Raw genomic sequence first — 15,587 nt, 5'->3', positions numbered from 1 at the left:
TGAGTGGGGTTTGGATCGGGTGACCTCCAGGGGCTCCTTCCAGCCAAGATCATTCTGCAAGTCTCAGTCTCTTCTTCTCTTTGGCCATAGAGAAAAGCAAGTGTAATCGAGAGCCCAGAGCAGGATGCTGTGGGTGCAACTGACAGTGGATGCTGTGCTTATGTCACCTTCCTTTCCCCTCCTCTCAGCCCTAAACATCTCTCTTCCCTGGTGAGCCGCGTTGTCATGTTACACCTCAGATGTTTGGTAATGACGTGTCACCGTAATCCACCTAGAGAACTCTTCCAATATCACTTATTTCTTCTTTCGTATTAAACATGCTGTTGTGTTTTTCACCCTTGTACCCTTTTGGCATGTATAAAGTAAGCAGAGTTCAGCACTGACAGGAATATACACGTAGGCAGAAGCTTATAGAAAAACAATATCCAGACATGATAAGTGATTGGAGAGGGGCTTTCTTTGATTATTATTCTTAAAATTTCTGCCAGTTGATGTAACTCCTTAGCAGCTTTCAATCTCTAGCGGTCGGAACAGTCACTTACGGCTGTGCTGCTGCACTGTGATCCTGTCAGACAAGAGGCACAAGGAGGAGTGAAGTGGGGTCATCCATTTATCCATGTAAGTCCCAGAAGGATTTGGAGGGCTGCAGCCAAGTCATGGAAGCGATCAAAGAGTTCGCTCAGGTGAAGGGAGTTGGCAGCAGCAGGAAGAACACTGAAACGGAAGAAACAGAGTTTGAAGGGGTGCTGCCGTAGGATGGAAGGAACAAAAAATGCAGAGGGGATGACTTTGCTTGGTTTTAGGCCGTTTCTCCTGTAAATCTTAAAATTACAAAGTGTTACTAGTCCTCAGAGTGGTGGAATCGTGCAGGTTTGAAAGGTTACACCAGTTACCCAGTGCTTTCCCAAATCAATGGCAAATCCCAAACCCAACAGGATTTATTACTCGTGGCCCAGCAGCCTGGCCAGCGAGGGCAATACTGACTTGTCCTCCGTATGATGCAGTTGTGGCAGGAGCGTGCTTTTGGGAGTTGTGAATCTTGAGGACATGCTGCTTGTCATTAGAGAGGTGGCAGAGCTTTCTTCATGCATGGAAATGTCAAGCAAGCACCTTGACTGAATTACCAGATAGTTGGTTGGACCTTGCCGTTGTAGGATGTGCCAGTGGTAACACGGGGGAAGAAAAGATGCGCTTTGCTTCCTGCCCCAAAGCATTCCAGCTATGCTGCCGTGCACTGGGAATGGCCGTGCGGCAGCCCGGCAGTGCTGCTGGTGCTCAGGAAGTCAGGGGGGTTTATATAAAGCTCTGCTGGGTTTGCAGAACCTTTTGGCTCCTTTCCAGCATGGAAGCGGCGATTATATAAATAGAAGAATGTCTCACTTTTGAAGCCTGCCTTCTATTTGTGGAAAGGAAGAACTTTGTGCTGGAGGTGTGATAGAATAGCTGTTAAATACAAGTCAGAAATTAAGAACTTTGTGCTGGAGGTGTGATAGAATAGCTGTTAAATACAAGTCTCAAGGCCGCTCCTGTGACAGGTTGAACAGCTTGATCACCTTTCAGTGGGATGCGAGTGAGCTCAGTAGGCTGTAGCATCACATCTCTGTTAGCTGTTGGCTGACTTCTGATTAAGGTTTGGCTGTATGAAAGCAGAGTTCAAGAGTAATCCACCCTCTCACTCCCCTCCCAGCTGCTCCTCTGAAGAAGCAAGAAATGTTGCTTTTTTTTTTTTTTTTCCTTTTGTCAGGTTAACAAAATGTTTGGGACGGTGGTGGTTGGAGTTGGAATTGCTGGCTTAGCGCGAATCCGAGACTTGATGAATCCGATGCCTTCCAGCCCTTCTGAGCACTTGAAACTCTTTGGATTTGTATCCAGGTTAGAAATGGAATCTCAGCATGTTTAGTATGTATGTTGTAATTTTTCTTGTGTCTGGTGCACATGCCTTCCCATGTGGAGGACGATGATTTGAGGGCGGCAGGGGATGAATATCTGAAGTCTAATATTTCCCTTATCATTAAGGCTGTCTGAAAAAGGAAAGTTTATGCAAATATGCCTGTCATTCTGAGTGGCAGCTAGGAAATGAGAACAGAGAGCTTTGCAAGAGGGAACAAATAGGTTACCATAGTGAGATACCTTGCAGAAATGACTAAAATAAAAGCTATGAGACGTTCTCGCTGTAGGATCTGTGCGATTAAAAAAAAAAAAAAGCAATTGTGTCTGAAATTTTCTGTAGGTTTAGGATGGTACAGACAATAATTACACTCATGAGCTGACGTCTACATGGCATTTGCAGAAATGTTTAAAAAACACAGGAAGTTTTACATTGTTCTAAAAAAGTTTTTTTTTTACAAAAACACGTTATAAAGCTCATAACACTGCAACTTCATCATAAAATTCTAATTTTCTTTTTTTAAACCAGGTATTGAACCTGTAGTTGTCTTTAAAGAAAATCCCATAATTTGGTACATACAGTAAGGTTGCTTCTTAGAGAGCAAGAGTTTTTCTCTTGGAGTTGAAGCAGTGGAAATGTAACGTATACCTCTCTCTGAGCATTCCTGCTAGACTGTCTGCTCCATAACGGCAGGGCATAAAGGTTTTAAATAGTTAGGCAGTACATCCATGGATCTCAGACTGTGTGAATGTATTTTTCCAGCTATATTTAAATCATGCAGTCAGGGTAGTTTGAGACTGAAAGGACCCATTAGGTCATCCAGTTTTCTCCCTGCCAAATACACTCTTAGTTCCCTGACGCCTTTGCTAGCGCTACAAGCTGGCCTTGAACAACACCGAAAATGGGGTTTCCACTACTTCTGTTGAGAAACAGTGCTGTCGAAATGCACAGTTCACAGACAGCTTGCTCGGGTATGTTGCCATCCTCTCTGCATTCCAATCACATGCAAACATTACCTGTCTTTGCTTTCAAGTCCTGCTTGTGGCCTATCGTCATACCCTCTGTCACCTATCTTAACCCTCTCAAGGTGTCTCCTCCAGTCTTTACTAATGCAAAGGGCTTCTGGGGGGACTGTGCGTGTTTCATTTGCAGGTGGAGATGTGCTCGGGGTGGTGGCCAAGAGAGCCTGCTGCTTAGCACTACATGGGGTGTGTGTTGCAAGCTGTGAGCCGTCACAACCAAGCATCTGCTTTGTCCCTCCTCTGCTTGTTGGTACTTGTAGTTGCACGTGGCCCTGACAACCTGAGTGCTTTTGCCTGTGTTGCCCACCATGCTGGGGAGAAGTTTTCCCACAGGAGCACTGTCCTCCTTCAGCTCACTCTTTTAAAGACTCGTATGTAATGATGCTTATTAAAAAACAAAACGCCAAAACAAAAACCCCCACCAAAATCAAAAGCACTTTACACTTCAATAGCAGGGCAGTTTCTGTCCTGATACCCCTGCCCACACACTGGCCCATCTGTTTTGTTCTTTTGTGTGCTCCATTTCTGTCTGTAAGTGCTCATGCCCCTCCTGGATAACAAGCTGCCTTTGTTCTAGCTTTGTTGAGCTCAGTGAGACAGTGGTCCATGAGAACAATTTCTGAGTGCTGCTGTACACCATGCAGTTGGGCAGAAAGGACTGTGATAGTTATGCTCTGGTTGTATTTATGCTAAATACACAGGAGAAGTTTCGGCAATATTAATGAGGCCAAGCAGATTAGCCTGGAAGATGCTCTAAGAAGCAAAGAGATCCATGCAGCCTTCATCAGCACAGAGAACAGAAGCCATGAAGAAAACATCAGGTATTTTGAGATGGTGTTTTTTCCCTTTTTCCCTGCCTTTCCCCTGTAATTTAGAAGCATAGAAGACCTGTTGTAAAGCTGTTGCAGGAGAAGATGCAGACACTGGAGAATAGATTGCCAGACTAGAAACCTGAAGTGAATGATGGCAAATTCCCTAAAGCACCCAATAAGCCCTGGAAGAGAGTAGGTTTTAAGATGAATTAATTTCCCAAGTAATTCCAATTGCATGCCTCTAGGCCTGTGTTTGATGGACAGGCAGCTTTAAAACAGGATTTAAAGCCTTTCCTCCCAGATTATTTAGAGGAAGGGCACTCCAGTGCCCCACTGCAGCCATTCAGGTGTCTGGAAGTTAGAAATTACAGTGCCCAATGCTGCAGCGTTTTAGCGACTTGCTGTAGGTGAGTGAAGGAATTCTGTGGAAAACGGAGAATTAAAACCCTGGTGTTTAAATATGTGATATAGCACAACACCATCCTTGCTAGGAAACTTGCCGCTTATTTGTTTGCATTGTGCGTTTCTCCGTGTGGGGCTGACTGTGGGAATGAGAAGCAGCTTGCACAGTGGAGAGAGATGATTTTGATGATACACTTTTTAAAGACTGATCTTGTATCCTTTTCAGAATGTTTTTAGAAGCTGGGAAGCATGTCCTTGTTGAGTACCCCATGGCTTTGTCTGCTAAGGCGGCCCATGAGCTCTGGGAGATGGCTGAGCAGAAAGGTAACACGTTTGTTCTCAAGGGTGTAGATGTTATTACCTGTTGGGTAGCACCAAAAGCATCACACTCAAAGGCAGGGCTCCAGTCTACTATTAGTCATGATGCACAAGGGAGTATGCCCGTGTCAGAAATGTGTCAGTCTAGGATTTGAGAATGTGCCAATGGGGAAATAAACACACAAGTGTTGACGCTAAGGGAAAGGCACGTTTGCCCTCACCAAAGCGCTGGGTTCTGCTGGTGACGCCGAGAATGCAGTTAGAGAAGGAAGCTTTGTTGCAGTGATACTAAAGCACTTAATGAGTGTAGCCATTGGACTTGTGCACTTCCCTGTCCTCTCCCTCCCTGAAAATAAAACTGGAAACAGCTCCCCTAGCTTCCAGCATTTGTGAGATGTTGGTCACACACAGCTTCTCGTGCTATGGTAGGCCAGCAAGGCATCCCTGTCTGAAAGACAGCTTGTCTCTAAGCAAAATCTCTTTATTTCTAGAAAGCATGTAGTCCCATCATCGCAGTGCCAAGGGTCAGAAGCTGGCAGTTCAGTTGAGGCTGGTGAGGATGTATGGGCTGCAAGGAAAAGAACAGTGATGGGCAGGAGCAGAGTACAAACCATTTGGACAAGCTGCACTATTTATACCACTAGTTGTTAAAAATTTCCTTTGTCACTTTTGTCCTAAAACACCGGAGGTATAGGATTTCTGCTTTGCTGTTTTCCTCTACCAACACCACTTAGTGCCTTGTTGCTTGCCAAATGGCTTCCCATTAAGCAGAATTTATGCCTCTTCTCTTGAAGCAGCAGTAGTTACTGTCAGCAGCCTAAACTGACTCTCCTGGAAACCTTCCAGAAAAACACACATTGAATGAGGGCCACTTTCAACAAGTATCAGATAGCCTCTGTTCCCAAGTAGCCCAATTAATTGCAACGGAGGGAGGTACTCTTTAACATATTGTTACAATCTGGGTCTGGGTATTACGCTATTTTTTTTCCCCTCTCCTTTGTCTTTCCTACTACCCTGGGAGGAAAAATGCAGAACAAGGAAATGTGAGGGGAAAGGGTCCAAGAATTAATCAGTCTTTTACTTTGAAGACTCATGTTTCGGCCATAACTGGGTGTTGGGTTTCACTACAGGGTTTCTGTTAAACATGGTGGCTACCGTTCCTGCAGTCTCTCTATTTGTTGTCTCCTGAAAATCCTTAACCCAGATAGACACCTCAACTCAGGTGTTTGATTTTCTTCATGACATCATTTTGCCAGCCATGTGTGAGAACATTTCTAACTGAGTTTCCACTGGTGGCTGGTGAAGCTATTTTACTGCCTAGATGTGCCTTTGATTCACTCAGGAAGCTCCTATTTCACCTGTCCTGATGTTTGGTGTGGTTGTTTGTTTTGTTTTGATTTGTTTTTTTTAATGGCAGGTAAAATACTCCATGTGGAGCACATTGAGCTTCTGACGGAAGAGTACAAGCAGCTGAAAAAAGAGGTGGCTGGGAAAGACCTGGTGAAGGGAACATTGCATTTCACAGGTCAGTAGCTGTGAGGAAGTCGAAGTCCGTCTGGATTTGTCTGCCTGCTCCACAGGGACATCGGTCTTTCCAGGCTTCATTCAGCCCTTTTAGATGAGAGTCTGTCTATAAACTGACTAAAGACACAGGTATCTGTTCTAGGTATTTCCATGACATTATAAAACTGTCTGGAAAACACCTTTGCCTTTAATGGTTGTCTTCCATGGACTGTTGCTTTGCTAATCTCTTCCTGCTGTCTGGTGGAGAGCACAAGCCCATGCCTTGTGTGGAGGAGAGGGCACTTCTTCACCCCCTGTGTACTTTGGTGGTAGTGACCAATTTCTTACTCATGTTGGTCTCAGAGAGGAGGGTGAGCTCTGAGGAAGTGTCCCAGTTTGTAGTGGGGACCTTTAGTCTTCCTTACTGGTGCCTAGCCCCAGAAGAGATTGGAGAGATTTTCAAACCATTGTTTTCTCTCTACTTTATTCCCTTATTGACTCCACGTAGACCCTTCTGTCCTCAACACATCCTGAAGGGTTTGCTGTATATGTACTTTGTACAGCCTTCTCTGTCATAGCTCACCAGTTGATCCATTTCAAGGTTGACTATGTTTGTTGACTTTCCTACTCAGTCCATCCTCTCGTGGCCTTTCTACACCGCAGCCTTTAAGCCTGCAACTCCAGTTTCTTTAGCCTTTCCTATGCAGAGGGCATTATTCTCTTTCCTGTTTCTCAATACCTTCTGTTGCTGTTGCACCAGGTAGTGTCCTCGATGAAAACAAAACAGGATTCCCAGCTTTCAGTGGAATTGCCCGACTGACCTGGCTGATTGACCTCTTTGGAGACCTCACTGTTACCTCTGCCACCAGAGAAAAGCAGAAGGATAAGAATTATTCCAGAATGACTGTTCACTTTCAGACTGCGAACAAGAAGTGAGTAATGGCGGTGGCAGCAGGTGAACCAGGCTCCTCAGGTATTGTCTGCAGGAGTTCTGCATCCTCCCTTCCTCTTGTGGAAGCAGACTGGGTGGATGCGGGCTGGAAAGCGTACAAGAGAAACAGACCTGAAAGTGCTTCCTATAGGAATCATGGTAACAGTGCCACACCAAACAATGTCTGCTGAAGAACACGTTAAACGTAAAGGACGTTTAAAAGCTCTTTTCTCATGTCTGGGCGTAGGAATGGGTCAACAAAGCATTTTACAATGCCCTGGACTGAAAGACCCTTCTCTTGCACTCTAAAAAATTGTTCAGAGGCAGCGTATTTTTTTAGTATCAGACATACTAGCTACATGTACATTGAAAGCTAACCTTCCTTCAAAGATGACTGTTCGAAAAAGTTTGAAAAAGCATAATACTTAGCTTATAGCACTATCATGCTTGTGCTAGTATGTATTACTAGCTGGAAGTTAAGAGAAAATTACACATTTCAAGCAGAATTATAATAAACTATTGAAAGTCCAACACACAAAGCTTGCTCTTGATTAATGCCTAATATGCAGTCCTGAAGTTACCTTAATTTTTTTATTCCCTCCCTGAGCAGGACAACAGCCTGTTTCCCATTTCTTGTCTTTTTGTTTTTGTTGCATGGGTGTGTCAGACTTGAGTGAGAATCCAGCAGCCAGGATTACTTGTCATTTTTTCCAGTCATTGCACTATGACTTTCTTGCAGACAATTCTTTTGATGCATTTTATAATAATGAGTTTGATCTCCCTTTTATTATATGATAACAATAGCCTTGCTATCGAGTAATGTATTTTTAATGGCCTTGCTATGAAATAGTATATTTTTAAATATTAGATGACCATGAAGTAAATCATCAGTGTTTCATATTGTGGATTGAGTACTCAACGTGGTCAAAAGCCTGGTGGTGTATTTTGCTGGAAACTCTCCGGTTTGGTCATTCTGGGACATCCCCATTGAAGTCAAGTCCTTTCAGATAGGTTGAAGTTACTCATGATGACAGTTTACTGCATGCTATAGATGCAACTTGAGAATTGTCTGACATGAAAAGGTACAGAGAAGTTACCCAAGTTCTCTATGTTTCCTAGGAGGCAGGAATGGTGATGGGACAACTTGTTCCTTTCCCTTCACTCCTTTTTTTTCCTGTTTTTCCAAATAACACGCTCTGCCTCCTGAGACAGATGACCCACTCACAGGCATACGACAAGAGGTGTACAAGAAGACTAGGGAGAGCAGGGAAAAATAAGACCCCGTGGGAAAATGTTCTGGCCTATCTTTTTAATAAATTAGCCTTCTTTGTGGCACACATACTGCTGGAACACTTAAACAAGCAAACAAAAAAAACAAACCACCTAACAACAAAAAAGAAAAAACCCACCAAACATGAATGCTTGCTTCTTTAAGAATTTTAGATAAGTGTTTAGTTAAAAAAAGTAATAACCTTATGGACTAGCTGTTTTGGGAGTGAATACAGAGCTCATTTGAACGGTTAGTTTCACCGTGGGTCTATTTAAACATTTTATCAGCCAGTCCTACAGAGCCCACTGCAGTTTATCCTGGGATTAGCATCTTGGCTTAGCAATGATTCCTCTCTCTTTAAATAAAAAAACATTTCCAATTCCTTTTAAAATGCAGTTGAGAGAGGACAGAACTCTGTATACAGGCTCTGTTTACCCGCTTAGTGATTTGCCAGTAACACGAGTAGCTGTAAAGATCTATACAGAATGAGATTTGGAACTAATTCCAGCAGGTGGAACTAGCGGGTGGCTTAAGCGTTTCTCGTAGGTAGTCCTTGGCTGCTCTATATGATTTTTGCTAGGCACAGAACTGTTTCTGGATTCCTGCTGTTTTCCTGCTCTACACCACTAACTGATACCTGCTTTTCTTAGCCCACTGCTATCTATTTGTGCGGATCAGTAAGTGTTTTGTCACCATGGGCGTTTTAATGACCTTGGGGACTGTCAGCTTTATGCCTCTGCGATAATTTACGCTGGCTGGAAAGTTACATAGCGTTCCTGTGTTCTGTTCGGTGGCAGGGCCATATTTCCTGCTGACCTTCCCCCACTGACGTCAGTGGAGTTACGGTGGCAGAGAGTTTGGCCCGCTCTCCATCAGGTGAAGTTATGGCCCAGCGGTAATGGTGGTGGTGTTATGGCTCTAATTTGCAAAACCTTTATTTTGCTGAAGGATGGGGAAAGGTCTGCACCTTTCCTGAGAGCTATCCCATCCTTTTTCGAAATACATGAATACACTAACCTTGAGAAATCAGGTTAATTCAGCCTATTTGCTGCCTTGGAAAATACAGCAGGTGCAAAATGCAGGAGCCTGCGTCCTGCTTGTTAAGCAGGGATTTGTGCAAAGGCTATAGTCTGTCTCTGGGTGGATTTTGGAGGTGTGTGTTAATGCCTGACACCGAGCTTTCTGCGAGATGACCTCTGCCTCTGTTGTGTTTCCAAGACAGTTGAGCTGACAGCCTCTCTGTGATAAAACATTGAGCAATCCAGGCAAAGCCAAACCTCTGTTGACAGCACAGCTGGTTTGGGACTGCAGTTCCTGTCCCAGGATTACAGAGCTTGATTTCAGTAAATGTCAAAAATGAATTTTTAGTGTGAGCTGGAGAGGTAATGATATGGGCAATGTCTCTCTTGATGTTAACTAGAGTTAGGGTCTAATTGCTTAATTCCCAGCCAAGGTAAGGTAGGCTCTTTTTGATTGCATGGTAAATAAAAAATATTGGCATTTTCAAAGTGTGAAAAGGAAGATGTTTAAAAGAAATTGAAGACACTTTCTGAACACATATTCTGGCAATAAACATTTGAAATGATTTTATTGTTTTTATTGAGATTTAAGCTTAAAAAGTTTAATAATGGCTTCACATTGAACATGCATAACAAATCATCTAATACATGCTTTCTGCAGAAGCTGCTGCATAAAATATTAAGCTGAGTGAACCCAAAATTCTTTCAGGCATGAAACCACTTTAATTCTTCTGCAGGTACAAAGAGTGTTTGCTTCATTTTGGTTTATTGAGCTAGCACGGTCCAGCTAGGACCACTCGTTATTGGGGGAAACAGAGAATCAGAAAAGCAGAGTCTTTTCCAATCTCTGAATAAAATGTAGCGAGGAGAGCTCCACCAGTCTGAATCTGGAAAGACAGAATGACCATAGGAAGTCTTAGTAGCTTCTTCACTGCAGGTAGTGCTTGCTTTGTAAAAAGGCAGTACAAAAGCGGTTTGTCGGCGTTCAGTTAAACTTTCTTTCCCTTCTCTACTGTCCAACATGTTTAATGTGGCTTTGTTCAGCTGCCAGCAGTGCTGCATTTGTTGCTTCTAAGTAACACTACTAACACTTCTAGATAACTAACTGCATCCATAGCCAGATAACACTTTGATAAAAATCTTTAATGAAAATGGGTAAATTATCTGTTAAAAAACCAGCAGCCCTTCACAGTTTCTGACATCAAATACAAACCTGGTTCTTAAGCTCCAAAATTGCTTAAATAATGTGCAGGCTTGCAAAATATGTATCTTTTATAGCAAAAAAGGGACTAATTTTAGTGTAGAAGTTGTTGTTAATACATTTTGGTTGCCAAATCAAGTAGAATCGACCTCTCTTTGGGAAAATAACTACAAATCCAATTGCAGAAGAAGATAAATCTATTAGTAAACCCAACATTTTCCTGCTCACTGATCTAAATCAGTCATTTTAATCATTTTGATTAAATTTTGCCCAATCTGCATGATTGTGCTTCTGGTTCAGTGGCTTCCCCAAGCTAGAGCAGAAGAAAGTATATGCTCGAGCCTGATCATTGGTGTGCATCTGCTCTAGATCACCCCAGGGAGGTGCCCCTGCATTGACATGGCTTGTTTTGGATCGCATCGTGGACTCTCCACTGCTGTATGGTAGAGATCTTTGCCTGTGCCTGCCCAGTGGTTTCTGCATACCTGCCTACCTGAGATAAAGCAGCTTTGAATAACAGTGGCCCGAAACCCCTCTGTGGTGGTTTGCTACCATAAGAAGGTACAACTGGCTCTGTCAGGTCAGGGCAAACCCCAGCTTGCTCCCCGGCCTGCCTCTGGCCAAGGTCTGCAGCTGCCACCTCGGGGGAGGAGGATGAGAACACAGAAAACACAGAGCTGACATGGCCTGCAGCAGCACAGCCTTGGGACTTCCTGAAGTGCATGGTGTCTTTTGCATTTATTAATTCTCTGAGGATTTTTTTCAATGCGTTCTTGAAGGCTGTGATTTGTGTCTTCCCCCCGCCATCCCTCCAGTTTTTGGGTTTTTTTATTATGTTCATTCAGGTTAATCTGGCCATGCTTAATTTGTAGGGGGTATGTGTGGCAGTACAGGGGAGCAAAGAATAATTGATACGATGATGTGAATATAGAAACTGGATCTTAAAGCATAAAAGATGAGAGGTGCAGAATCCTTAAGCTGAGTGCTCTGCAGAATGTGTTCAGGGTAGACTGACAAGGACTTTCTTTCCAGATCTAATGATGTTGAAGATTTAACAGGCAGTACTTGGAGACAGAATTTATTCTTCCATGCTATTGATGCCCTCATAATTTGTGAGTGGCAGACTAAAGTGGGCCATAAAGGACTGTAGAGGGGCCATCAATAACCAAGTAAGAAAAATAATGTGCATCCTCTAAACACAGGCAGTAGCGAGTGCTGATGAATGAGCTGCAGAAAGGTAATGGCAAGTTCTAGGCAGCTGGTGAAAGAGCAGGAAAGGAGGGTCGTGGCTGTGTCCCGTGCTGAGGGCCGTTCTTCAAAGCCTCTGCAAGCATTTGCAGGTTTGGGCCGGCAAGTCTGTTAAGACCCCTGAAGTTATGCAGCATGTCCCATGGCTCCTCTTTCCTTGGCCCATCTGGGAAGCTGGGGAGGAAGGCGTGAGGACCTGTGAGCTATGCGAGTTGATAGATGCCACTGCCAATGCTTGGCCTGGAGACTGTGGCTGTCGTGTTAGCATAAGCCAGCACTTTGCTCCGGTTAAGAAAGACCTGCCTGAGAGCCTGTGTGGCTGAAACGGGCAAAACTGACATCTTCTGGTGTAATCTCCAAGATCAACTTAGTGCTCCCAGTGAAGAGAAAGAAATGTATTTGAAATGTTCAGAGAGTGTGGACACTAGTGTCTGCATGCGTGAACTTGCTGTCTGTCCAGTGTGTCCTAAAGGAGTGGTGTTCGGCTCACGCAGTAATGCCTGAGTCATTGTGATGTCCCCAAGTGATGTAAACTTATCCTTGCTGGAGAATGACTAGACATTGAGGGTCTTGTGAATTTAGCCGTGGTGGAGTCATGCACAAAGTATTAGGATGTTTAACTGCACTTGTCATCCAAGTCCGCAAACAAACTGATTAAACTTCCCTCTTCCCTGTGAGACGGCCAGACGTTGCTGGCTTTTCTTTGTGCGTAGGGAAGACAAAGCTGGAGAGACCTTAGATGGTGTGCTGAAGGTCATGGCATGAAGCAGTGGCAGTTAAGACTATTACCTGGTGTTCAACTCTGTAACCACAAGGCATGTTGGTCAGAACATCTTACCTGAATATGCAATGACTGAGATTTATAAATGCTGCATTTATTAGGGCATTTTCTGTAAATGCTGAGAAAAAAATAATCATAAACTGAAACTGTTGATTCCATTTCTTCATAAATACACTTCTTTTTCTCTGCTTCTCTATGCTAGACCTCTGACTTGGATTGAAGAAAGGGGACCAGGGATGAGACGTGAAAAGAAAATCAACTTCTGTTTCACAAGTGGTTGCATGGAGAACTTCCCTCAAGCCCCAAGGTCTGCTGTGGGCCTTTTCATGCAGGATCAGAACCTCTTTGCCAAAAAACTGCTGGGCCAGGTATCCAAGGAGGAGCTGGCTGCTGAGAAATGGCGAATTTTGCGGTGTCTTGACCTTGCCGAGGTGATCCAACAGCACTGTGAACAGCTGGAGAATATTTGTTCCTGAAACTGCTCTTAGGGAAGGAGGAACGCGGCAGACGGGAAAGCTGTAGTGCTAGAGCTCACCGTTGCCATGAAAGCAGTTCCTGTTTCTGGGTGGTTTTTTTTCTTCTTTCTTTCTGACTAATTGTGATTCCTAGGCTCTCTGGGTAGGCTGGATAGCCTGGGCTATACCCCATGCCTTCTGATTTGCGCCAGAAAAAAAGCAATGTTACCCTGCTCCGACGCATTGCCGTCCTTCCAGGCAGAGAGGAACGTAGCAGCAGCAAGCTTTCCTGTGATTCGCTTGGAAATGTCCCTGAGAGCAGATCCTGGAGGACTTCAATTACTAGATATGATTTTTCCTCCTGCGTTGTTTTTTTTTTCTCCCTCTAGGTACATCTGAAAATGAGACGTGTCTGGTTTAGTAATATTCATGTAGTATTAGCTAGAATGAAGTTCTAGGTAAGCCTTCCACCTCTTGATCTGCAGAATTTGTGCCACCACAGTCCTGACATTTCTTCCAGATGCCCCAAATTGTTCTGTGTGTTTGCTCTAGTTAGTTATGGTGCTGGTTTGGTTTTATTGGGGGTTGTTTTGGTTTGGGTTTTGGTTGTTTTTTTATATTAGAGATCATCTACCTTCAAATAGAATCTATATTGGTATCAAACCACAATAGAAGGAAAAGTCTTGTCTCTTGCCATGTTGAGTTCACTCAATTTCTCTGGTGTCCTGTGCCAACACAGAAATCTTTCCAGCAGAGGTTGAAACAGTACATTAAACTAATGCATCATCTGCCTGCTTTCTACTGAATCTAAATATTTTTCTGTTTTTTTACTGGAGCAGCATATTGCTGTCCTTCATTTATGTTTTGTATCTAATTCAGCATGTGAATGGATTACTGCTAAAAATAACTTTTAAGAAAAAAATAACTACTGTGCTCCTTGAAACAGTGGAAATAATTAGAAATAGTGATAAAATTAGAATGGAACTGTAGAAAATGGAGCATTTTGCAAGTATAGTTGTGTGGTTATGGTGTATGACACCTGTGGTTTAACATTTTACAGTAGTCTCAGGGTCATGTATGAAGACTATCACTTCCCTAAAGAAGCGTTTTAGTTTTACGAGAAGACTAACCAGCATGCAAAACTATGAACAGCTCCTCTCTTTGCCTCTCACTTTCTAATTACAGCATCTGTCCGTGCTATACTAATATAGCGGCAGACTTCAGTCTGTGCCATTGTTCTTTCAGACACAGAACCATCATTTCTTTTCCATGTTATGACTTGGGCAGTTTTTTAATAAAGGAGCATATATGTTGTGAATGTATACATAAATACAGCCAGTCAGTATTGATGGGAAAAAAGTCTTCCTTTCATGTTAATACAGAAGCTGGATACAGCTCAGTTAGTTGGAAACAGGGAAGGAAAGACTGGTTTTTTTCCCCAATTTTTTAGGAGCAACTGGAGCTTGGTAAGTTAATCAATTCTGCATGTGAAATTTGTTTAGATCTACCTGTTAAAATAAGTGACAATCTTCCTATTGGCTGCAATGGATTGAAACCCATGTGGGCTGGCGGCACATCCATGCAGGCGGATCACACGTGTGTCAGCCCAAATGGGCACCTTACTGAGCATTCCCGGGGACTTCATTACCGATGTGACGGGCATTGCCTGGGCAGATCTGCTGCTGTATGAGGGGAAAAACTGGGTTTGTGGTACAGTGCAAAAAGTCCATCTGGGATGCAACTGAAATGAGAATCTGCTGTGTATGTTTATCTGCTGTGTATGACAGCACATGCGAGATTCTGTTTCTCGACTAACTCCTCAGCTGTGAACATGGGGTGAACACCACTTGTTTACATGCTAATTCACCATGGGTAGCTGAGGAGGGAGGGCAAAGGAAAGGGAGATTCCTACTCCCCATCTGTAGGATAATCAAAATTAGCCACCACGTCTCCCCGGGCACACTGCAGTTGCTGGCAAGAGCAGTATTCCTCAAAGAAACAGGGAAGAGATTCACAGGAGCTCTGCAGAGCAGCAGTGTAACAGCGTGCAGTGAATCACCCTCTGGAGAAGCTTGTTTCTATGGAGCGCGCCTGGAGAAATTAGCTGGTTAATTTGAGCTAGGGAAGGCAGATGCCTAGAGCTGGGTGTCTTGCGCTGTCCCCCCATCCCCCTCCCATCCCTCCCAGCTAACCTGCTCGCCTGCAGCTGCCTGCCCTGCTCCTGGGAGCTTGCAGCATTGAAATGACTTTTCCTTCAGCCCTCTGAATTTGCTGTGCTGTACCGTGGTGGTTTGTATACGAGAGCTACTGGATGTCAAGCTTCAAACGTACACATCGTTTAACCAGATGTCAAACTCGCCAATAAAATGTCGGAGTTCTTAATGATTCCTTTCAGTTCCTGTTGTCCTTCATTAGCTGTTGCCATTGCCTGTGCTGAAAGTGGCTCTGTCCCAGCTGGTTCTTTTACCCCCTTTCACTCCCCGAGCCCTGTGAAATCCTGCCAGCAACTACAGGCTGTGATATTATCCTAAAGTCCTCAGCTGTCTCCTCCTTCTGTTTCCAAGTTTTGAATACAAGTGTGGTGGGGTTTGTCCCCTTATCTCAATTCCTGAGCCCTCCCACAAAATTCCTGCCCCTCTGGTCCCCTCTGACTCCTGCCCAGGAGTACAGACAAGTCTAAATCTCGGCCGTATGCTTCCAGTTTCCCATTCAACAACTGGTGCATTTGAGCAACATT

At 43.9% G+C, this 15,587-nt stretch overlaps 1 protein-coding gene across 5 annotated transcripts in view; it reads left to right on the top strand.

The window, feature by feature from the left end:
- BLVRA (biliverdin reductase A) overlaps positions 1–15,235 on the top strand; it is a 39,545-nt gene extending 24,310 nt beyond the window's left edge. For all 5 annotated transcript variants that reach the window (XM_056337089.1, XM_056337086.1, XM_056337087.1 and 2 more), the window contains 6 exons: positions 1,745–1,872; positions 3,612–3,731; positions 4,351–4,448; positions 5,860–5,967; positions 6,706–6,877; positions 12,598–15,235. In XM_056337089.1, the coding sequence (XP_056193064.1) occupies positions 1,754–1,872; positions 3,612–3,731; positions 4,351–4,448; positions 5,860–5,967; positions 6,706–6,877; positions 12,598–12,871 (891 nt within the window). In that variant the 5' untranslated portion in view covers positions 1,745–1,753 and the 3' untranslated portion in view covers positions 12,872–15,235. The remainder of the gene's footprint in view (positions 1–1,744; positions 1,873–3,611; positions 3,732–4,350; positions 4,449–5,859; positions 5,968–6,705; positions 6,878–12,597) is intronic.
- Positions 15,236–15,587: the final 352 nt, after the last annotated feature.

This window comes from Falco biarmicus, chromosome 4 (genome assembly GCF_023638135.1).
Source record: "Falco biarmicus isolate bFalBia1 chromosome 4, bFalBia1.pri, whole genome shotgun sequence".
Taxonomy (NCBI): domain Eukaryota; kingdom Metazoa; phylum Chordata; class Aves; order Falconiformes; family Falconidae; genus Falco; species Falco biarmicus.
The sequence above is the reverse complement of the archived record's forward strand: the minus strand, read 5'-3'. Positions and strand labels throughout refer to the sequence as shown.